Source organism: Mustela nivalis (assembly GCF_964662115.1).
Source record: "Mustela nivalis genome assembly, chromosome: 5".
In the NCBI taxonomy this organism is placed as follows: domain Eukaryota; kingdom Metazoa; phylum Chordata; class Mammalia; order Carnivora; family Mustelidae; genus Mustela; species Mustela nivalis.
This window is the reverse complement of record NC_139024.1, coordinates 44965276-44988598: the sequence shown is the minus strand read 5'-3', so window position 1 is coordinate 44988598 and position 23323 is coordinate 44965276. Positions and strand designations below refer to the sequence as shown.

Here is a 23323-nt window from a genome sequence, read left to right as displayed (position 1 = left end):
TTTTCAGGTTTTGATGGTTCACCTCCCAAGGTGTTGAACTATGTTGGAAAGTTTTATTTTATTTTATTTTTTTTTTAACTATGTTGGAAAATTTTAGATCACTGTTTTCTCTAGAGATAGAATAACAACAAAGCAGTCAAAAATAAAAACAGAATTTACTCCTGTTAAAAACTGTGTTGTGCTTTTTCTTGTGGTCCGAAAGAGACTGGGATTTACCCATCTTCCTTAAAGAACTGAAAAACTAGATGACCTGCGAAGCAACTGTTTTCAAACCCCAGCTAACAGCACTGCGGGACTGTGAGGAACAGGCAACACACCAGATGAACTCTAGGACTGCCCAGCTGGCTGCCCAGAGGCACCTTTGAAGCCAGTAGAAATAGCCTGAATAATTCTGGGAGCTCCTGCAGGGCTGGGAAAATGAATTATTCCCACCAGCCCGAGAGAAAAGTCCCTTGGAAGGCTCTCAGGAGGTTATCAGTAGTGGGAATAAATAAGCTGTTAAAACAGCTATTATAAATGTACTGCCCATTAAAAAGGTAGGCTGTCTTTATTTTATTTAAGAGATGGAATGTTTTCAGTTTTTCAGTAAATAGGCTTCAAAATCATGTGTTGCCATCTTTCGCATTTTCAAAATAGTTTAGCTATTCTTAAACTAGGAACACTGTAACTTGACTAAAACTGACCTTTATCTTACAAACACTAGAACATACTTCCTTTTATTACTTTTCCCCAAAAGTTTACTTTAGGTGTGTGAAGTTCTGCTAAATTACTACTTACTCAACAATGTTTATGTACATCTTAAACAATGAAAAGAATGCATATATGCTGAACTACAGCCTTTCAATTAATTTATACCTAAGTGTGGAATGTTTTTACATTAATCTTTTCATAATGCCATTAGTTATATGTAAGCTCTGCATCTATGTTTTAATAAATTCTTGAATAAAAAGTGGTGTACATGCTTCAAAGAATGCAGTTTATCTTTTTTTTTAAAATAATTTCTAGAACCAAAAGGATTTTAGAGTAATAAAAGAGTGAGTTTCCAGAAAGATCTATTTCCTACAATATTGTCACTGGGGATCCAGCATGACTATAATGATTGCTTTATAGTATTCATACTTAATGCAGAAATGGCCTTAACCATTTAGTTTTATCTCCTTTAAAAAAAAAAAAATCCAAATACCCCTCCACTCTATTTCCTCACTGCCCAGAAAAATGTCAACATCAACTATATAAGAAACTTAATATTTGAGAGTTCCATCTGGGGAAAGCAGACTTACTGTAAACAAGTTATTGATATATTTTGACACATGATATATATTTTCAGGATATTTCTATTTGCACATTTGTTAAAAAAATTATATAAAAGTAGTATGACTGAAATGGCTAAGAAAAGCTCATGTTAGCCCAATACTTTTGTTATTTCTTACCTCTTTCTGTAGGATTTCTTCTCGAAGTTGAGAAACTGCAAGAGACTCTTGTTTACTCTGCAGCTCATTAACTTGACTTTGGAAATGTTTTAGAAGCACCTAGGGAATTATGTTAGAAGTGCTAAGTTAAGAGAGTGCTTCCCCAGACATCATTTGAAAAATATAAGAAAACCAACTAACGTCTTTTGTTTGTACTAAAAAAAATTCCCAATATTTTAAAATTACCAAATTCTAACATGGAAATAAACTGCCACAGGAATTAAGTTCATAGATTAATTAAGCTTATTGAATACACTCATTATTTTGTTTTAATATTTAATATAAAGCATCACACATAATACAAATAAATGGCTATATAACTGCGTGGCTTCTTTATCTCTACTTTTCTCCTGGAGGCCTGAAAAACACCTTTTAAAATAAACCTTTATTATAAAGTCAAAGGGTTCTGAAGAAAGTAGCCAATATCCTCTTTATTATTTTGTGATTAAGTAGGAGAATAATTTTTAATTAAAGAGCTAATGACAAAGACAGCACAAGCCTAATATTCGCATGAAATAAATGTCACATATTTTTGGCAAACAAGTACATGAATACTTTCATCAAGAAACTGAAAACTTGGGAAACATGTGCATCTCTTAACCTCTAATGCTTTACTTCTACTGTTTTCCTCCTCACACCATGCTGACTTCCACTTAATTCCTAATTTATAGTATTAGATTTAGAAACCCGGGAAAGTAACAGTAACGGCACTATGTATGGTGCAATGACACCACCTCATCCGCCTCTCCCAACTACACTCTGATTTGCTATCATGTTTATACTGCCCACAGACAGCCTCCTCCTGTGGAGGGAGAAAGCCAGAGAAGTTATCTGCAACTGCTATATGCTGATTACCTTTGAAAAGCACTCTAAATCATTCTCCTTGAAATTATTAAAATAGGCAAAATTCTTTGTTTCTGAGCTATATGAACTTAAATTATAGACCTCATTACACTTCACCCAAATCCCCCAAATACTTCAACATGCTTCTCCTTATAAGGGTATCTTCTCACAAAACCATACTAGCATTTTTAATAGCTGAAATAATGCCCAATAGTTTCATAATATCCAATATCTGGCCCTACAACCAAATAAAATTGCTCAACTGGGAAGTTTAAGTGGGCTCTACGCTGGGCAGGGCCCAAAATCATGACCCTAAGATCAAGACCTGAGCTAAGATTAACAGCTGGATGCTTAAATGACTGAGCTACCCAGGCCCCCCTGAGTGATTTGTTTTTAATCAAGATGCTATTAAATAATTATTGATGGGAGAGGTGGTGGCAAGATAACATTTCCTGGTTTCCCCCCGTATCAGCTTGTTTTTTTTTTTTTTTAAATTAAAACCAAAAGAAGAGAGCACAATGGACATTTATATATCCTTCAATTTGATTTATCAACTGCTAACATTTTTGCCATATGTGCTTTCTTTTTTGGGGGGGGCATAACTATTCTTTTCTTTCTTTCTTTTTTTTTTCTTAAAGACTTTTATTTATTTGACAGAGATCACAAGTAGGCTGAGAGACAGGCAGGGTGGGGGTCTGGGGGAAGGAGGCTCCCCGCTGAGCAGAGAGCCTAATGTGGGGCTTGATCCCAGGACCCTGGGATCATGACCTGAGTCAAAGGTAGAGGCTTTAACCCACTGAGCCACCCAGGCACCCCGGGACATAACTATTCTATCTTAATGTTGTGTTTTCAATTTTCTAACACCATAGAAAATGGGCCACATACTAGATATTCATGGATATTCCACATAGATGTACATACTAACCAAGAAGGAAGATACACTTTTTTGAAGAAACATGAACGAACTTTCAGCATACTCGGTCATAATTCTAAGAAGACTATGCTTCATAATGACTAGGGTTGTGTGTATCTCTCTGTTGATTATTTTATCCCAGTGCCTGGTTGTCTATAGAGCTCGAATCATTATTTACTTAATGAATGAAAGACCCTTGGGCAAGAAGAATGACTAGGAGAATTACTTGTCAACCAGGACTTGGGCAGAGGGAGATGGTTCAATATTCAGGTTCAAGTACTCCAGGTCTCAATCACATAATGTGATTCTATCATTCCTTCTACCATCCCTTACAACTGCCTTAGGAGAAGAACTATTTGAGAAATGTTGGGACAAAACTGAGAAACCCGTTTTAAGAGAGAATAATCTTAAAGTAGAATAGTTAAATGCACAGTAATGGCACTGTCTCCTACAAAAAAAAAAAATAATAATCAGGTCAATAATTTCTCATTTCTATCAAAAAGCAAAGTTAACGTATTTCTGAATTAAATAATGTTCTGTTAACAGTCCTGAAAAAAATAATCTTAAAGCCAAAGAAAGTGTGTTAAAGTCATCTACCTCTTGAGTTGCTATTTTACGATTTAGTTCAGCTACTCTGGAAGAAGAATTTTCTACTGCATTTTGGCAAAGGAGTTTCTCTACTTCCCTCTGATGAGATGCTTTGAGAGATGCAATGTGTGCTGCAGTATCTTCCTTGACTCTGCAGAGCAAATCAAAGAAAATCACGCATAAAAACAGCTCTTCAGCTCAGAGTTAGCACACAAATAACATATAAAGCTTAGAAATTAAACAAAGGGAGAGAGAGCACCAATACTGCACTGCACTCTGACAGGTGCTTTATATAGGATTGCCTGTGAGATCTTGCAACCATGCCATGAGCTATTATTTACTCAATTTTATAAGGGCAAACTTGAGTTTAGGAAAGAGTAATGTCTCTAGAGTTCATTAGTAAATGCAGACCTGGGGTTTAAGCCCAGCAGAGTGGGAACTCAAAGTCTGGGCCTTTCACTCAACCCCCAGCCTGGGGCTGTACTTTCTGATAGAATCAAAGGTTCTAAATGTTCTGTCTGGATTAAAGCACAGGCCTCATCCTCATATTTTATCTTTTAAGAGAAACTCAGATTTTTGCCCAGATTCTTATTTTGATAATCATAGTTCCTTTTAGGATCTCCAAAGCTTTGTCTCTAGGCAACATGTTTTTGGTCCATGCATGTGACTCCAGGGCTAGCTGCCATGTCATAAAAATGAAATAACCTTTATGGTAATTCTTTAGGACCCACAGTAACCTGCACCTAGTTTTTTTTTGCTTGTTTAGTGTGAGAGACTGATTTGTCCCTTTGACAAAAGTCACGCATTCAGAGGCAGTTTAATAAGTGGCGAAGTTCTGATAAACACTTGATACATTTCTTACAGACAAACATTCTCTTACTGGAAAAGTTATTAAAAAGTGACAGGATTTTACTCAAAGCAGATACTGGATAAATCTCAGTCGATACATATTAACGTGGCAATTCCCAAACTATAAACAAATTTATCAGTTGCTTATTTGACTTATATGAATATTTCCTCATGGAAAGGGTGTGATTAGGGTCTTCAGAAAAGCATAAAAACCTAAAGCACTTATGATATAACCAAACTAAAGTAAAAAACAACTGAACAACAAAAACATAGCTAAAACAGCCTAAATCTGGGATTGGGAAAGGTTATTCCTCACTTCTCAGGCCCAGGGCTATCTGATAAGCAGGTTAACAATACCAAATTATATATAGAAAAATGCACAGGAAAAATTTCAATTTTAAATTATTTCCTGAAAAGAATATGATTCTTTTCAAATAGCTTCATTTCTAGTATCACTTCAGGACTTGAGAAACAAGGTTTTAGTTTGGAAGCATTTATGGTTGACAGGATGATTCAACCAGACACAGCTGCGAATCAATCAATATGCATTCGTCTAGGTGCTCGCTCCTTCTGCTCCTATGCCAGGTTGCAAAAGAAGGATAATCTTATATCAGTTCTCAAGGAGTTATAAGGCGGTGTACGACTAGTGCTTTCTTGGTACTTAATATAGGTACTTGGTACACAAGTTATAGAGGAGCTATGAGCAGGGAATTTCCTGGGAGGCTCTAGGAAACAGTTTGTGAAGGAAGCAGTACTTGAAGCATGGATGAGCAAAAGGCAGCAAAGACATTGAGCAAGTCAGGCCCACAGAGAAGGTTCTGGCACCTGGGAACCCACGTAGAATAATTTAGTCTTGATACTTCAGGAAGTGGGAGTTATTAGAGGGCAGTGTAACTCAGATACAGGAATATTTAAGGAATAGTAATGATTTTTAAGTGAACTGATTGGGGGAGACAGAAACGAAAATCAGGGATATTAGGGTGGGGAAGCTGTCTAGTAAACCAGGTAAGGCTACTGTCTACAGGAAGGTAGAAAGCAAAAAGACACGTATTTATAAGGAAGCACCCCATAAACTGTGAGCCCAAGAAATAAAGGAGGTAAAGCTGGACTTCGCATTGAAAAACCATGGTCATAGACAGAAATGGGAAAGTTTTGAGGAGGAGCTAGTTTATTGGTAAACATGGGATAAAATTTGAGATACTACTGATTCTGAGAGGAACAATTTGGAAAATAGTAGATTTAACATCTGTGCTCCGGGAAGAAAACAAGCCTGGAAAAGTAAATTGGAGTTATGGTTTGTAGAAGCCACAAGAATGGATGAACTTGGGACGCTGGGTGGCTCAGTTGGTTAAGCAGCTGCCTTCGGCTCAGGTCATGATCCCAGCGTCCTGGGATCAAGTCCCACATTGGGCTCCTTGCTTGGCGGGGAGCCTGCTTCTCCCTCTGCCTCTGCCTGCCATTCTGTCTGCCTGTGCTCGCTCTCTCCCCTCTCTCTCTCTGATAAATAAAATCTTAAAAAAAAAAAAAAAAGAATGGATGAACTTAGCAAAGGAGAAAGAACTGAGAATAAACAGAAAGCTGAAAAATGAACCCCGGTAGAAGTCTGATTTTTGAGGAAGGAGAATGAAAAGGAGCCAGAGTTAGTTAAAAGACACGGAAGAGGAGTGTTAGTCATGGAGGTTATGGGAGGAAACCCCATATTTTCAGGAAAGCCAACAATGTCCAGGAAAATGAGAACAGAGACAACATCACTGGACCAGGAAAGGTCACTATTGTGAGATGAGATTTACAAGAGTGGTGAGGAGGAGAGCCCCGGTTGAGAGGTGAGGTGCAAATAAGAGGCTACTTGTGGAAAACTGGTACCGACAGAAAGAGAACTAGGACTTGGTTTGATGACAGTGAAGAAGATCTGAACATGTTAGAGGGCCTGGAGGAAAGAAAGTAGACAGTACTGAGTGATTCTGAGAAGGAAAGGGATGAGCACAAAAGTTCAAGGCATGAATGGATGTGAGCACTAGATTATTTTGAAGAGTTACTTTGGAAAAGAGGAACTTTTCCTTTTAGAATGTCAACTAGTTTGTTTTTTTTTAAGACTTATTTATTTTAGAAAGAGAGAGGGAGTGTCTGCATGAATGAGTGCAGAGGAAGGGGCAGAGGGAGAGCAACTCAAGCAGATTTCCCACTGAGCGAGGAACCTGACACAGGGCTCAGACCAGATTATGACCCAAGCCGAAACTAAGAGCTGGACGCTCGCTACCCATCTAGGGGATTGGAATACATGCTTCTGTTTGGTCAGTGGAATGCTAATGCTGAGCTGAGCTACCCAGGTGCCCTGAGAATCTTAAGCAGACTCCATACCCAGTGCCGGCACAGGGCTCGATTTCATGACCCTGACATCATGACCTGAGCTGCAATCAAGAGTCAGACGCTTCACCAACTGAGCTACCCAGGTGACCCTGTTCAACTAGTTTTAGTAACAGCTGTTTTCTGCAGTCTGCCTAGGAGTCATCAATGATGACATTCATTTGCAAGAAGGCCCCCATGGGTCAGCTTATTAACACAACCTAGGTAAATGTGGAGACAGGATTTGTCAGCCCGAGGACATGGTTGGGGTTGACATGGAGATTCAGGTTTATCAGAATCTGGCTTCCAACCGGTAGAGGATCCTACTCGGAGAGAGATCTATGCTTGGCAATGTAATACAATTTCTTAAGATTTGGTAATGAATTCAGTTCAGGGTTAAAACTAATTACCAGAGGAAATACATCTTACAATTCTGATATTTTTATCTTTGTATGTCCCCATACAATTTCAGATTCACATTTTACCTTTTCATGGAATTTTCAAATTGGTTCACTATAGCTTCAGATTTCATCTTCAGCTCATTCCTCTCCACAGTTAATCTCTCCAGTTCATTTTTCAATCTGCAGTTTTCTTGCAAAACCTCTGAAACATGGGAGTCAGTGAAAGTATGTGGTTGGTAAAGTCTGCCATCCAAGGTTCCAGGGAATGAGTTTGCACTTCCTTTACCTGAACGTATACCATCTTTCTTTGCCCTTTTTGCAGTCACTTCCTCTCTACCCTTAGAGCTCTGATTAGACAGCATCATCCTTCTCTCCTTCTGAAGCCTTTCCACGGTTTTCGAAAGGTCTTGTATTTCTCGCCCCTTCGCAGCCAGCTCCTCATTAAGCCTCACCAGTTTAGCTTTAGCATGAGCCTGTTCTATCTGGAATTCGATAGACTGGAAATCTTTATCCTCTTTATCATTTTTCTTGAGTTCCAATTCAGCATTTTGATGTTTAAGAGTGTCTATTTGAGCTTCAAGTTTTCTTACAGTGATTTGATGGGCGTCCTTGATGTCGTCGAGCTCCTTCTCTAGTGCTTCGGCCCTGCGGGAGCTGTCGCACTGGTTCTGCGATGCCTCCTTTAATCTGCAGGCAAGTAGCTGCTCTTGCTCCTCCAGTCTCTGTTCATACTGAATCTGAAGACAAGAATCCTTGTTAGTTCAAAACCACTGCTAAATAGGACATTGGTTACTGAAGCCCTGCAGTCTGCTGGGTCCTTCATTCAGACACTCACTGTGCATTCTGATGCCTCCAACTCTGAGTTCTCTGAGTCCGTCACAGGTACTGAAGTCCTAATCTTGAAAGGGCATAATGTTTTATCTTCTCAGTATGTTGCATCATCTCACAATTAATATTTTTTTTATAAACAAAAATTACACATTTCTGTACACCCCAAAATTTATTTTAAGTATCACAACTGAACCTATTAGTGTGTACCCATCTCTGCAAACTTACAAACTACGCTTTCAGGAGAAATAGGGAAAGCAATTGGGGACACTGAAATCTTTAAGAAATAAGACATTTTCAACTTCTTAGTATCAATTTAAGAATCTCATAAGGAGTAAATCAGCTTGGATTTGTTATACTGGAGCTTTAGTATTGCAAAAAACAAAAAACAAAAAAAACCTAAATAGGTTCCTCTGTGGAGGGAGGCACTACAGTTTTTGTTCATTCATTCAATGAATATTTATTGAGCTACTGCTGTGTACCAGGCTCTGTGCCAGATTCTGAAGATAAAGAAGTGTAGCCTTCCAACAGTTCACAGCCTGGTCAGGAGAGTGACATGGCAAGTTTCACTGTCCTATGAAAACTGTGGTAACGGGACTATGAATATGTGCAACGGGGACGAGGCACCCCAATGTGCGTGGAAGCCTGAGAAAAGGTGGGAAGACCACAGCAGAGGGAACACATTTAGGTTTGGGCTTGAGAGATGAGTATGAATTTGGGGATAAGTGGAAGGAGGGACATTTTGGAAATAGGAAGAATACAGGTCAAGGCAATCTAATGCTTGGCGTGTACTGGGAACTGGAAATGAAAGGAAAGAGTGAAAGAGTGAGAAGGGACAGGAAGGAACTGCAAAAAGAGAAAAGTCAGGGTAGGTAGATTTACATGTTAAAAATAGGCTAGAGGATTGGAATTAGAGATGCCTCTATTTGGACAGTGGAATGCTAATATTAGTTGTAATTATTATAATATTGAATACTTGCTACCCTCCATGCAAAGCAGTAGGGCTTTACATATACTTTGCCGCTTGATTCTCCAACAGCCTACAAATTAGGGATCAATTAAGTAAAATATTTCAGCATTTGTTTTGTGTCAGGCGCCTTGCTGAATGATGGAACACAATGGCAGAATAGGCCCAGCCATCAGGTCTAGAAGCTAGATGGGGAGAGCGATCACTCACGATCCAATCAAAATGGCCGGAAATGTGGTAGATGCAATGGAGAAGTGCCTGGGACTAGAGTGCTGTGAGATAATTTGTCTGTCAGATAGTGCATGAAGGTCTCATGGGGTAGCAATGCCTGGATTGAGAGCTGAAGGAGAGGAACACCTTAGCTGTGAATGAGGTAGGCAGAGCACACCAGTCAGAGGCAAGTCTGCCAACAAGTGTGGTTACAGGAAACACGGCAAGTAGGAGAAATATGTTAGTATAACGGGACAGAGAAAGCATTGTGGGAGAACACACTGGACAGTGAGAGGGGTCTGGCTGTACATGGAATTATAGACCATTTTTGAGGAATTTATTATTGAGGAAGTTATTGAGGGATATAAAGAAAGTTGTGTATGTGTGTGTATGTGTAAGACAGAGGGATATGGAAATATAATATTGGCTTTCCTGTCAACAGCTGATTAGAGGATGGGGTAAAGTGGGTATGTTTAGACTAGTCAGATTACAATAGTTATTACTAATCTTTTATTAATAATGGCCGTAGAGTGACATGGTGATAAAAAGGTACAGAGGAACTGAAAGAAATTTGGGAGTCTAAGTGGCATAATTGGCACTAAGTCAGTTATTATCTCTTTTACATATGAAGAGAGGGAGACTGAGCTGAAGTAACTAGTGCAAAGTCATGAAGTCCTAAGGGTTAAACTGGGCCTGGAGGAAAGGCTGGTCTGTGTTTTCCATTGTACTGCATCTCTTAAAAGTACTGTCGGGTCAGAGGAACCTGATGGAAGGTCTGGAGGGAACGTTTAGGAAAATAGAAGACATTGATAGCTACAGCAATTGGCTTGCCAAGTAGCACTGGGGGGAATTCGCAACACCAGACACCCACACACCTGTGACAGCCCTACTCTCACAACTGTGCCATCTCCTCAGATTTGTGTGAGAAGAGGAGTGGAGAAAGAGATGGGTGAACCGGAGCAGAAAGCAAGGAAGGTAAGCCTGGTTGGAAACTGAGTGCTTAAAACGGAAGTCCACCTTGGAAGTCGGGAGAGTGAGAGAAGAAACAGAACCAGGCAGTGGGCTGAGAGATTTGAAAAAGAGGACGGAATAAACCAACTTTCTTGACAGGACCTTAAATTTACTAGCAGGCCGATGTACTGGACGAGGCTTTCAACCTTCTACTGTTTCTGGAATCTAATAGTCTATCGTCTGTTGCTTCTCTCAGGATAAAATCTGTGGAGAATGAGATCTGCTTCCTAGAAGCAGCATGGCCTAGGATTTGAGGCCTTGCTCTACCGCTCACAAGCAGCAGCATCTTGGGCAGGACGTTCCATTGTGAATACCTCTGCTCCCCTGTCTGTAAAGCAAGGTAGCAATAACTGTTTCTCACCAGTGATGAAAGGATGATGCAAGATGAATTAAAATGTCTGTGAAACATCCAGCATGAATTACTGCAGAACTGTGTGCTCAACAAATTTTTAAAGTAAATGAAATATCACATCTTCTTTCATACTTGGTCATTCTAGCACTTGTAGTTTTGACTTCATTCCTCATGAAGGATCAGAAAACTCAGAGAAAATAAGACGTTTTTAACAGGCATTGCCTGCCTCCCTGTTCTACCCTCCAAGACGTATTCTTCTTACAGTCTTCTCCCTTGTCTAGGGAAATTTCAAGAAAGTATTTTCAACCATGGCAATTAAAAAACAAGTTTCTATTGACTATACATCAGAGGTGTTTTACTCTGCCTTTCCATGACTTAATACCCACTAATTCTGATATCACCGAGAGGGGACCCTGTGCTTGTTTTTCCATTTTTGAAACAAAAAAAGGTGCTGAAGGAGAACAAAAGACAAGATGGTCTAGATTTCTTTTGCATCTGCTGACATTCATGGTGAAGGTTTTACAGGGAAGGATGTTTAGTGATTTGTCAAAATGAGACCTGAGAAGTGCCCAGCCCCCATGGTATTGAGATCCCGAAAGTCTAGCTGGCTCTTACCTTCATTTTCTGGAACTGTTGTTCCATGGTCCGAAGGCTTTTCTTTGCTTCTTCATCTCTGCCTTCCAAATCAGCCTCTAGTTTTTTTATCCTTTTTTCCATAAAGTCCACTGTATTTCTGTCCACTGTATCACCAGCTGCTGATGCAGCCAATATTAAAGCAGGTAAAGAATTGGGATATCTTCTCTTTATAATTCCTTCCATTTCCTTAACCTTTTAAAATAGTTTTGCATATATGTAAGGTCACAAATATATTAAAATCAAGCAGTTCAATGTATAAATTTAGATTATGCTCTATCATTCACATCTAGCTTTCAAAGACAGGTTTATATCACATCTTAAGACTGAATCAAATGCATAAAAAATAGATTAATTTCAAATTTTATATCCCTAGATGATCTGATTTTAAAACCCTACAGTATAATGTATAGTTTAGTACTGGCTAATTTACAGAAATCCTCTTACATTGATTTGAAATAGATCTTGGGACTTTCTATTGTGCTAGTAATAGCCAATCTTTCTGAGGACAAATGGTCTTTCCTTTTTTCCCCACAGACTACTTTGAATGATCATGTTTATACTATCTATTGATTGAAAAATGACTTAAATGACATCAATGTATAGAACTTCTGCAATAAACACAAGTTTCCTAAGCACCAGCCCCTACTTGCAACAATCTCTACGTGACCTCATCCCTCCTACAGATATCCCCCTCAAAATGCAGTTTGATCTATCTTAGTTACTTCTTTCAGTTAGAAAGCAAAGAGGATTAATAATATTTAATGAGGTCTTCACAAAAGACAACTTTTCATTTGGTCTATTAAACAATAATATATTTTATGGTCTTTCTGTAAGAAAGAACAATGCTAAGGATCACAGATATTATGTATGTGCATGTGTGTATACTTGTTTTTGTTAAAGGTATTACAGTTAAGATATCTTAGAAAAACATATTAAAGCACAAAATTCTTTGTTGAACAGTTTTCTACCCTCTGAGCATACAATACAATAAAATAGCACATGAGAGGTGGTCTAGTGCAGTGGTCAGAGCATGTCTAGAGTTAAAACTGTGCCACCCAGCTTTATGACCTCTGTCAACTCCTCCATCTAAACTTCTTTTGCCTGAGTGGTAAAGTGGGAATGACAACAATACCAATTTCACGGCACTGATATATTTAAGTGAGGATCAGTTGACATCTACCTTGGGAAAGTGCTTAGCAGAATGCCCAGCATACAGTAAGGGCTTGATAATATTGGTTTTTACTATCATCTGATCTCAGAACCCACCCTTCCTAAGGCACGGTAGGTTGCTGGTACTCAAAATTGTTTACAGATTAAATACTGTTCCTGTTTAAGTATTCAAGGATCTCATCATTTGCAAAGTTAAAAGCAAATATTTCCATTCATGAAGACTGCTTGCATATTCATATATGTACTATAAATTGAAATATATCCAGATAACAAATATTGATAATTTCATCTGCAACAATTTTCAAAACTTTGTTTTCTCTGGTATTAAAAATCTAGTTATTTGGAGTAGATCTAAGCATATAAAAGTATATACATACATATAACACACCATGTATATTGAAAAAAGATCTTGACTTTTAAAAATGGTGTATATTATTTATAATTAATGTTTTCACTTAAAATTTTAAGAGATGTTTTAATCTAATTTGACTTCTTAAATGTTTATTTTTTTTGGAAAATTAGATTTTATTTATATTTTCTTTAATTTTTCTTTTCTTTTTTTGATATGGTATGTCTTTCTTTTCTTTTTTTTAAATTTCTTTTCAGCGTAACAGTATTCATTGTTTTTTGCACCACACCCAGTGCTCCATGCAATCCATGCCCTCCCTAATACCCAACACCCGGTTCCCCCAACCTCCCACCCCCCACCCCTTCAAGACCCTCATGTTGTTTCTCAGAGCCCATAGTTTAATTTTGCTTTTTAATATTATTAACTAATACCAGTGTGGCTCTCATACAAAGTAAAGCTTTTTAAAATTCTCACTAAATTAAGCTATGGAATATCCCACTAAATAAAAGCATGAGTAAAAAACTACACATAATCTGAAATTTTCATTATTGCACGCATCTAACTAATCAGCCCCATTTTTACTTATGTACTATTTATAAAAGGAGATTATTAATTATTATTAATTATGCTGTAATTGATCTATTTCAGGATATGGCTCCAAAATGATTCTGAATATACTGTGATATACCTTGACTTTAAATATATGTTAAGGTTTAAAATCATAAGGATAGAAATGTTCATGGGAACAGAATAAAATCTGAAATGTATATGCAGCAAACTATACAAAATACTATAAATGAGCAATATTTTAGAAAGATAAAAAAGTTTAAAATGATAAACTAATGAACTTTTAATGAAACAATTAATAAAAGAGAAAGGTAACTTGTATAAAGTGCTATATTCCTAGTCAATATGGATCATTTCAATTCTTAATTTTGCTCTTAAGCATGTTTCAGTTTTTCACTCTCACACATTTAGTTCTACATTATTTCTCTTAAATTCATCAGGTAGAGAAGAAGTTTCTTTGGTCTTCTCTCTCACAATTCTGGATGGCTTCATCTACATTAGCTAATTTAAATCTTGAGCACTGAAAAATAGCCAAGCAATCCTAGATTACAGTTATTTCAGAATATTTGTAGCTCTATTCCTTTCTTGCCTACTGAGCCCAACTACCAAATCATACCTTTTTTTTTTTTTTAAGATTTTATTTATTTATTTGACAGAGATCACAAGTAGGCAGAGAGGCAGGCAGAGAGAAAGAGGAGGAAGCAGGCTCCCTGCTGAGCAGAGAGCCCGATGTGGGGCTCGATCCCAGGACCCCGGGGATTATGACCTTGAGCTGAAGGCAGAGGCTTTAACCCACTGAGCCACCCAGGCACCCCCAAATCATACCTTTTAATATAAGAACAGGTCCTGTAAAAGTAATAAAGTTAATTTTTTGCTTAGTTTTCCTTCTCTCATAAAACTGAGAAAATACTCAGCCCGGTGATGACCTCACAGTTTTGTGTTTGTGATGGAATAATAGCCGTACATTTAAGGATCATGACTTGACTACAGATTCAGGCTCCCTTATGAACAGGGTTGGAAATTCTTATTTTTTTTTTTTTTTTTTTTTAAGATTTTTTATTTATTTATTTGACAGAGAGAGAAATCACAAGTAGGCGGAGAGTCAGGCAGAGAGAGAGAGAAGCAGGCTCCCGCTGAGCAAAGAGCCCAATGCGGGGCTCGATCCCAGGACACTGAGATCATGACCTGAGCCGAAGGCAGCGGCTTAATCCACTGAGCCACCCAGGCGCCCCTCTTATTTTGTTTTGATAGTGCGTTATGAAGTATAATGTAAAACATTACGGAGTTTTAAAAACAGAAGGAGAAAGTTAATATTCCACCCCACAAAACAACTACTTCAATGAAAAAACAACTTTTCCTAATAAGTATCATTGTATGATTTTTTGAAAAGGTCTCCCAGCTACAGACACCATGAAATGAGTATTTCGAAGCCTGACAGTAAGCAAGAACTCCAAATTAAGGCCAGCTTTTTGGAAGGCAAATATTCGGTTTCCAGGGTGTTTCGCAACACTTCCCAAGCTTTTCTTACATGTTTCCAACTCAAGGATCTCCTTTCCTATAATCCTTTCTCATCAAACTTTCATCAGGAGAAGGAATCCTAACTCCATACCCAGAGTTTTAAAATGCTGCTTGTTTCCAGATGTCTAATAGAGCTAGAATGCACAGTAATATTTCATCCGCAGGTTACCTGCAATGAGGCACAACAGCCTACACATTCTTTAGGCAGAGAGCCACAGACTACATAAAATGATTTTGTTTACTACTTTTATTTCTGTCACTTTAAATATTGCATATCAAGAATTTAAAGGGCAGTTCTATATTAAAATAAATGAATAAAACCAACAATTTTCAGGTCAATTATATTTTGTAGGAACTACTGAAACAAGAGAAAACAAAAATGCACTATATATAAAATGCCTTAATGAAAATTTACCCTGAACACATACTTGTCGCTCTAGATCCTGAATTTTTTTGGCATCAGCTGCTTTCTCTTTTAAACGTATCTTCTGTGAAATAGATGGATTTCCAGACTCAGCTTTTAGTTTCTCAACCTATCAATAAGTAAAGAAAATGTTTAGGAGCATATTTAAAACACACCAGAGAAACCCCAGGAGAGATGCATAATGTATTCATTCACTTATTTATTAATTCCCAGATAGGGCGCTGTGCTGGAGATTTGGAGGGCAAACAAGATAAGCCTGTTTTTACAGTGCTTGTACTCTGCTGGAGGAGACATATGATAACCTAATAAAGTATATCAATGAGTAAATAAAATAACCCCAGAGAGTGACAAGTGCTAGGAAGAAAATAAAACAGAGTGACAGAATGGGAAGAAAGGTCTGAAGGGGCAGGACTGGTAGCTCCATTAGATGAGCAGATCAGAAAAGGTCTTTCTGGGGAGCAGACACTGGAGCTGGGACTTGAATGAGAAGTGAGACACGGAAGAAACTAGGCCAAAGTAATCTAGACCAAGGCAACCCATGGAACAAGCATGGCATGTTCAAGAATCAGAGGAAGGTTTGGTGTGGCTGCAGGAGAATGACTCGTGGAGTATGTTACACAGAGATAAGGCTCAAGTGGCAGGCAGGGTTCAGACAATATGCAGACATGACAGGTTATGGTAGGGAGCTTAGATTTATTCTCAGTCTAATCTATAACAGCCTATACATCTAAGAGCAAACCCAAACCCAAACCAGCTATTTGCATCAGCAGTGTTTATGGTACTGACTCAATTATACTTACAAGGCTAAGAAGAACTAATGCTGAATAGGGTTCATCACAGAAATACTTTCTAAAATGATCTTACTACCTCAAGTTTGAGTTTCTCAATTTCTTCATTTGCTTCTTTAAGCCGAACTGCATCTTTATCCAGAAGCTCCTGATTTTCAGCATACCACTGTAATCTTTTTTGTAGACGACTGATTTCTTGCTTATGTGTTTCTTCTAAGATTTTTATTTCATATAATTTTTCACCTATAAGATAAAGGAACTCCTGGACTTGATTGTAATTTTCCAAAATATGGAAATAAACTAAATTACATGAAAACCAATGCCTATCTAATGAAAGCATTATGAAAAAACAAGAAAAAAAAAACTATCTTTGCAATGTAATATCCAGTTTAATCTATTAGTAAAGAAAGATAAAGATTGTTTTTATAGTCCAAATCCTCGAATTCATAGCAAAATTGGCTGTGTATAAATTATCATTTTCCCATTTTCATTATAAAAGCAAAGTTGTTTCTGTGAGACAATAAACATTAGATCCAAGAGATAATAAACATGAAGAAGTCCTATAATTATATTAAAAAACTGCAATGAGAAACATTAAAGAGTGCTTAGCATGATTTCATTTAATACAGCAAACATATGATGGGCACTATTATAATTCTACTTTACAGATTAGTAAAGCAAATGCAGGTAAGAGGATTTTACTGTACATATCTTACGCCGAAGATCATAATATCACAAGAGAACGACCCTCACTCACAAGGGCTCCTCTGATCCACTTTCTAGCCCTGGGTTCTGTCTTCCTAAACTCCACTCCATAGGTGCACACAAGAACATGCTTAAGAAACACATCCCAGCAACCTCCCTCCACCCCTTCACTTCTGCCTCTTTCAATCTGTCAGACCCAGCTCAAATGCCACTCTTCCCCTAAAACCCCTATGTAGTACCACAGTACCACATTTCATGTTTATTTGTAATTTTTTTAAATATTAAACTTTTCTGCATTATCTTTGTCTTCCTGGTGGGGAATGTCACAATTATCTTGTTTTCTATAAACACAGTGCAGTGTTATTTTTCATATGCCAAATACTTGAGAGCCTAGGTTTCAGACTCAGGGATAAAAAGGCAGACTGTGCCCTCAGGAAGGTCACAGTCTAGCTAGGGTGACAAATATGAACATGAATAAACATAAGATGCCACAAATTCAAAATAATCCTTGATTCTTTTTCCTGATCCTGCAATTATTCCTGCTAAAGCCAATCAAATATGCATGTCTATTAATAACTAGTTTTTAAAAAAATTTTCTAAAATTACAATATACTTTAAGGAATATGATTCTGATTCCGTAAGTAATAACAGCAACTATTACTTAAATTCAAGAACACTTACGAGTATAAAGGTAAACTTTCAGCTCAGCATTTTACCTGTTGCATAAGCAATCTGATCTTTGGCTTGGTCTCTCTCTTTCTTCATTCTTTCCAAGTCTACTTCAAGAGCTTGTTTGTCTTGCTTCAGTCTTTTGATGTCTTCCAATAAACTGTTTTTTTCTTTCTTGATGGTCACAGAAATAAAAAAGCAAAGTATTTCTGGCCCCCCAAAATTGTGGTATAGGCTCTCTTTTACCCCGTCCATCCTTAATTCTACATATGTATTTTTATAAATACATGTTTTTGTTTTATAAATACATAATTATTTTTCCTAAATTTAGTTCTGATGTCATCACTTTCTTCCACCCCACCAAATTACAGTAACTCCCCATAGCCTACTAGATCAATTCCAATCATCTAACTCAATACAGCCTAAAGACCTTTCAATGAACTGTTCTCACTTCTGGATTACTGCAATAATGTCCTAACCGGTGTGCCTCTTCCATTTTCAGCAGCTAGTCTATTCTCACACTAGCCAAAGAAATTTTAATTAAAAAAATACTTTAGTCTAAATGACATAGAATAAATATCCTGTTAGTTTCAGGTGCACATCATAGTGACTTGATACTCATATATATTATGAAATGATCCCCATGGTAAATCTAGTTATGATCTGTCATCATACAAAGTTATTACGTTATTGACTAGATTCCCTATGCTGTCTATCACGACCCTATGTCTTATTTTATAACTGGTAATTTCTCCAACCCCCATCTCCTCTGGCATCCCCCGCTTCTGGTAACCAACAGTGTGGCTGCACCTACCAGTCTGTTTTGTTTGCTCATTTATTTCACATATAAGTGAAATCATATGTTATTTTTATCCTCTGACTTATCACTTAGCATGATATCTTCTAGATCCATCAATGTTGTCACAAATAGCAAGATCTCATCATTTTTTATGGCTGAGTAGTATTTGGTGTTCATCTATCAGTGGATGTTTATGTTGCTTCCATATCTTGACCAGTATAGATGATGCTGCAAGGACCACGGGCTACACGAATCTCTTTGGACTGGTGTTCCCGTTTTCTTTGGATTAATACCCAGAAGTGGAATTGCTGGATCACAGTTCTATTTTTGATATTTTTATATTCTATTATATTCTATTTTTGATAATTTTTATATTCTTTGGATTAATACCCAGAAGTGGAATTGCTGGATCACAGTAGTTCTATTTTTGATATTTTTATGTTCTATTATATTCTATTTTTGATATTTTATATTCCCATCAACAGTGTATGAGGGTTCCCTTTTCTCCACAGCCTCACCAACACTTGTTATTTTTTGTCTTTTTGACCATATATGTGACAGATATGAGGTGATCTCATTGTGACTTTGACTTGTATTTCCCTGATGATTAGAGATATTGAGCATACTTTCATGTGTCTGTTGGCCATGTGTCTGTCTTCTTTGGGAAAATGTCTACTCATGTCCTCTGGCTATTTTTTAATCATGTTATTTGTGTTTTTGACATTAAGATATATAAATTCTTTACATATTCTAGATATTAATTCCTTAACATAAATCATTTACAAATATCTTCTCCAACTCTACAGACTGCCTTTTACCTTGTTAATGGCTTCCTTCACTTGTGCAAAAGCTTTTCAGTTTAATATTATCCCATTTGTTCATTTAAGATTTTGTTGCCTTTGCCTGAGGAGACTGGTCTGGGGATGGGGGGGAATGCTAAGAGCGATGTGCAAGAACTTACTGCCTGTGGTTTCCTCTGGGAGTTTTATGGTTTCAGGTATCATATTCAAATCTTTAATCCATTTTGGATTTTTTTTTTTTTTTTTGAGAGAGAGAGCATGTGCTCATGTATGTGAGTGGGGGAAGGGCAGAGGGAGACAGAGAATCCCCAAGCAGGCTCCATGCCCAGTGTGAAGCCTGACTCGAGGCTCGATCTCACGACTCTGAGATCATGACCTGATCCAAGATCAAGGAATAGATGTTTAATTGACTGAGCCACCCAGGTGCCCCTTGAATTTATTTTCATATATGGTATAAGATAGTATCCCAGCTTCCCTCTTTGTTATGTATCTGTTCAATTTTCCTAACATTATGTATTGAACAGACTTTTTCCCCATTGTATATTCTTGCCTTTGTCACAGATCAATTGACCATGTGTGTCAATTGTGGGTTTTTTTTTTTTTCCCACAAGCTCTCTATTTAAAGAATTGTTTTAAAGAGGTGGTGAGTTTTATTCCTCTGTCTGAAATTCTCTGGTGGCTCCCATCCCTCTCAGGGTAAATCCAAAGTCCTCACCATGCGCTTCAGTGCCCTGTAACCCAGCCCTGCTCCTGCCTCTGACCATATCTACCCTAAATCCTCCTCTTCCAACTTCATTCCAGCAAGAGAGACTTCTAGCTGCTCTTTGAACAGAACCAGCACATTCCCACCGCAAGGTGTTGGCATACTGTTCCTCTGCCTTCAATGCTCTGCCCCCAGATAGCCACATGGCTCACTTTTTTACTTCATCAAAATTTCTGCTCCAATGAAACCCCAGAAGATCTTTCCTGATCCTCTTTATAAAATAACCATCCTCATCCTGACTTTCAGGTATGATGCTTTATTTTCTTGTCACAACACTCATCACCACCTGACATATGTTTACTGGAAAACAGAGATTTTATTAATCTTTGTATGAAAATTGCATAAAAATACTTAGCACATTGAAAGCTGAATGAATGCTCAATACGCCCTACTTCATTGCCCCTAGTTCCTCCACTCAACAAAATCATGCTTATCCTTCAAAGCCTGTTCAAAGGAAGCTATTCCTATCAGCCCCTCCTCTGTGTTCTCCAAAACTTTCACTGCACCTCTAGCACAGTGGTCATTACTTTCTGCGTCATAGGACATTGATTTGTGTACATGCTTCTTCTCTTTAACAGGCTGAGAACTCTATGGGGACCAAGACTGATTTATTACTAATACCTGTATACTTCATGGCACTAAGCACACAGCTGGTACTCAATAAATGTTCACTGAACCAAACTCTTAATTGCTGAAGAAACTCTTGGACTCATAGCAGGACACGCAGCATAGTTAAGTTTCAAAACAAAATTCTTACACAATAAAATTCTTCCAAATTCTGTTATTACTCTACCTTCTAATCCCAAATCCAGTCTTATGGAGAAAGTAAATTCACTCATAAAAGTACTTGTTATAACCGTGGTTTCTAGCCGAATCACAGATTGGACAGCATCATTTAACTGTTTAGTCTCCTGTGACTTTCTGTAGATGTCTTTTTAGGAGAGCAGTGAGTTTCACATTTTTTTTTTTAAGGATTTTATTTATTTGACAGACAGAGAGGCAGGCAGATAGAGAGTGAGAGAAGGAAGTAGGCTCCCTGCTGAGCAGAGAGCCCGATGTGGGACCAGATCCCAGGACCCTGAGATCATGACCTGAGCCGAAAGCAGCGGCTTAAGCCACTGAGCCACCCCGGCGCCTGAGTTTCACGTTTTTGAATGCTCAGTCTCTTTCTACAACTACTTTCTGTTTATTTAATTCAATCAATTTAGAAGTGCTCTCTAGTAGAGTCTTCTTCACGGAATTACAGAGTTTTAGGATTCAAAAGAACTTTTAAACATCTTGAGTTCAGTCATGCAATTGACACTTAAATAAATGTTTACTCTATGCTTGCATCTTTCCAGGGAAGTATGACTTCCTACCTGAAGAAGGCCAGTAACGTTCCGGGTCAATCCTGTGGGCACAGGACTCCGGGCTGGCAAGTACTTGTACTCCCTTGTAAGTTACCATGCAGACTTTTGGAGAGGGCCTCTGCTCGCCTCGCTGGTATTTATTTCTGCAAATACTTACTTATCTACTTCTGCCTCAGAGATCTCTATTTCTAGAAAGTAACAGGGCCCTTCCTGGTGTAGGGGCTTATGCTTTTCTCCCGGCTGAAAGGCTTAATCTTTGCATAGTTGGCTGCTGCTTCCCTTCAGCTCTCAACTTCTGACATAACTTTCTCAGAGGGTCTCCTAGACCACACTGTAGACTGCTTACTGCCTTGCCCTCTGCCCCAGCCACCCTTATTTGCTATTTTTATATTCTTCGAAGCACCTCTTTCTATTTGTAATTATTTTCTTTATTTACTTATTCTCTTCCCTACTAGAATACATGATCCTAACCAGCAGGGTCTGTGTGTGTCTTGTATACTTATTGTATTTCAATAGCAGGATGAGCGCCAGGAATGTGGCAAGTACTTCATAAAGGCTGATGGAATGAAACTTGTGGTTAACATCATTCCTTTTCCCACCTTGGGATACTAAAAAGAGTGAGCTCACGACCTGTGCTTTTGCTGTGCTTCTATCTATGCTTTATAGAGAACCAACTTGTATTTTAATACTATACTAATAAGTATTAATTTTTAAGGTACAAATTAGATTGTACACACATATAATCAGTATAAGCATTATTATACTATAGACTTCTCTCAGGATAAATTTTTGCTCTAAAATCAAACCCAGAACATCGAAGTAAATGAAAATAAAAAGTATATTTACATTATATCTTACAGTATTTGCAGAAATAAATACCTGAAGAATTTTTACTATTATCTTGCCCTCTTTTTTTTTTTTTTAAATTTCTTTTTAGGTTTTTCCTGCCTTTGGTAGTGTCACCATTGGGGTCTGAGATGTAGATTTTTATCCTGAGCCTGGTTACTGGATTTCTTGAATTTGAGAAGTCATCTCTTTTACCATTTCTGGGAAATTCTCAGCCACTACCTTTTAAAAATATTTAAATATATCTTAGCATTTCATATATCTGATATTTTCCATTTTTAGTCTATTTATATTATAGTCTATCCAGTAATCCTATTGAGGTTCTGATGCTGCTGTTTATTAAGTCATCCAGTACCTGCTCATGGTGGATGATTTCTCTGGGTTTTATAATTTTGTGTTGTGAGCATATATTGTCAGTGGGTTTTTATCTGTAGGAATACTGTGTGAGCTGGGTTAAGGGTGTATACTTACTTCTAACTAAGAGCTGTTTTTCATTTGTTTCTTCTAGATACACTAGAGGTTATCATTGACTCAAGACCACAGGGCATTATCTTTTTCAGTTTGGGGATGACCAACCCTCGCAGGTAGTGTAAACTCAAATACTAAAACACACATGAAAGCAGAAGGGATGACATTTGTATTGAACAATCAGTGAAGCGCTAGCAGAGGAGACCTTCTCTCCCTCCCATCTAGTGATCAAATTAAAACAAAAAATCTTCTTGACAAATCAGCCCCATGCGAAGGTGGGTAGATGTTTTCCTAGTCTGCTGCCATACTGAAGGATACGGCCTGTTGAACTCCCACGTGTCCTGTCTCCACTTTGCTATTAAAGCTCCAGCCTGCCCGTGGCTACTGAACTGCTGGCCTGGGAGCAGATGTTTACTGTTAGGTTTTTATTCTTTTTTTTTTTTTTTTAAGATTTTATTTATTTATTTGAGAGAGAGACAGTGAGAGAGAGCATGAGCAAGGAGAAGGTCAGAGAGAGAAGCAGACTCCCCCTGGAGCTGGGAGCCCGATGCGGGACCCGATCCCAGGACTCCGGGATCATGACCTGAGCCGAAGGCAGTCGTCCAATCAACTGAGCCACCCAGGCGTCCCTACTGTTAGGTTTTTATCCCTCCCATATTTCTGGCCTCTGGAGAGTTCCCTTACTTCCTTGAAAGCTT

The 23323-nt window shown here is 37.9% G+C and overlaps 1 protein-coding gene across 4 annotated transcripts in view; it reads right to left on the bottom strand.

The window, feature by feature from the left end:
- The window catches only part of CEP162 (centrosomal protein 162), a 100831-nt gene that overhangs the window by 15631 nt on the left and 61877 nt on the right, over positions 1–23323 (bottom strand). For all 4 annotated transcript variants that reach the window (XM_082730670.1, XM_082730673.1, XM_082730672.1 and 1 more), the window contains exons 19-25: positions 17648–17774; positions 16306–16469; positions 15443–15547; positions 11390–11602; positions 7491–8143; positions 3823–3964; positions 1431–1529 (exon numbers count right to left, since the gene is read on the bottom strand). In XM_082730670.1, coding sequence (XP_082586796.1) covers positions 1431–1529; positions 3823–3964; positions 7491–8143; positions 11390–11602; positions 15443–15547; positions 16306–16469; positions 17648–17774 — 1503 coding nt within the window. The remainder of the gene's footprint in view (positions 1–1430; positions 1530–3822; positions 3965–7490; positions 8144–11389; positions 11603–15442; positions 15548–16305; positions 16470–17647; positions 17775–23323) is intronic.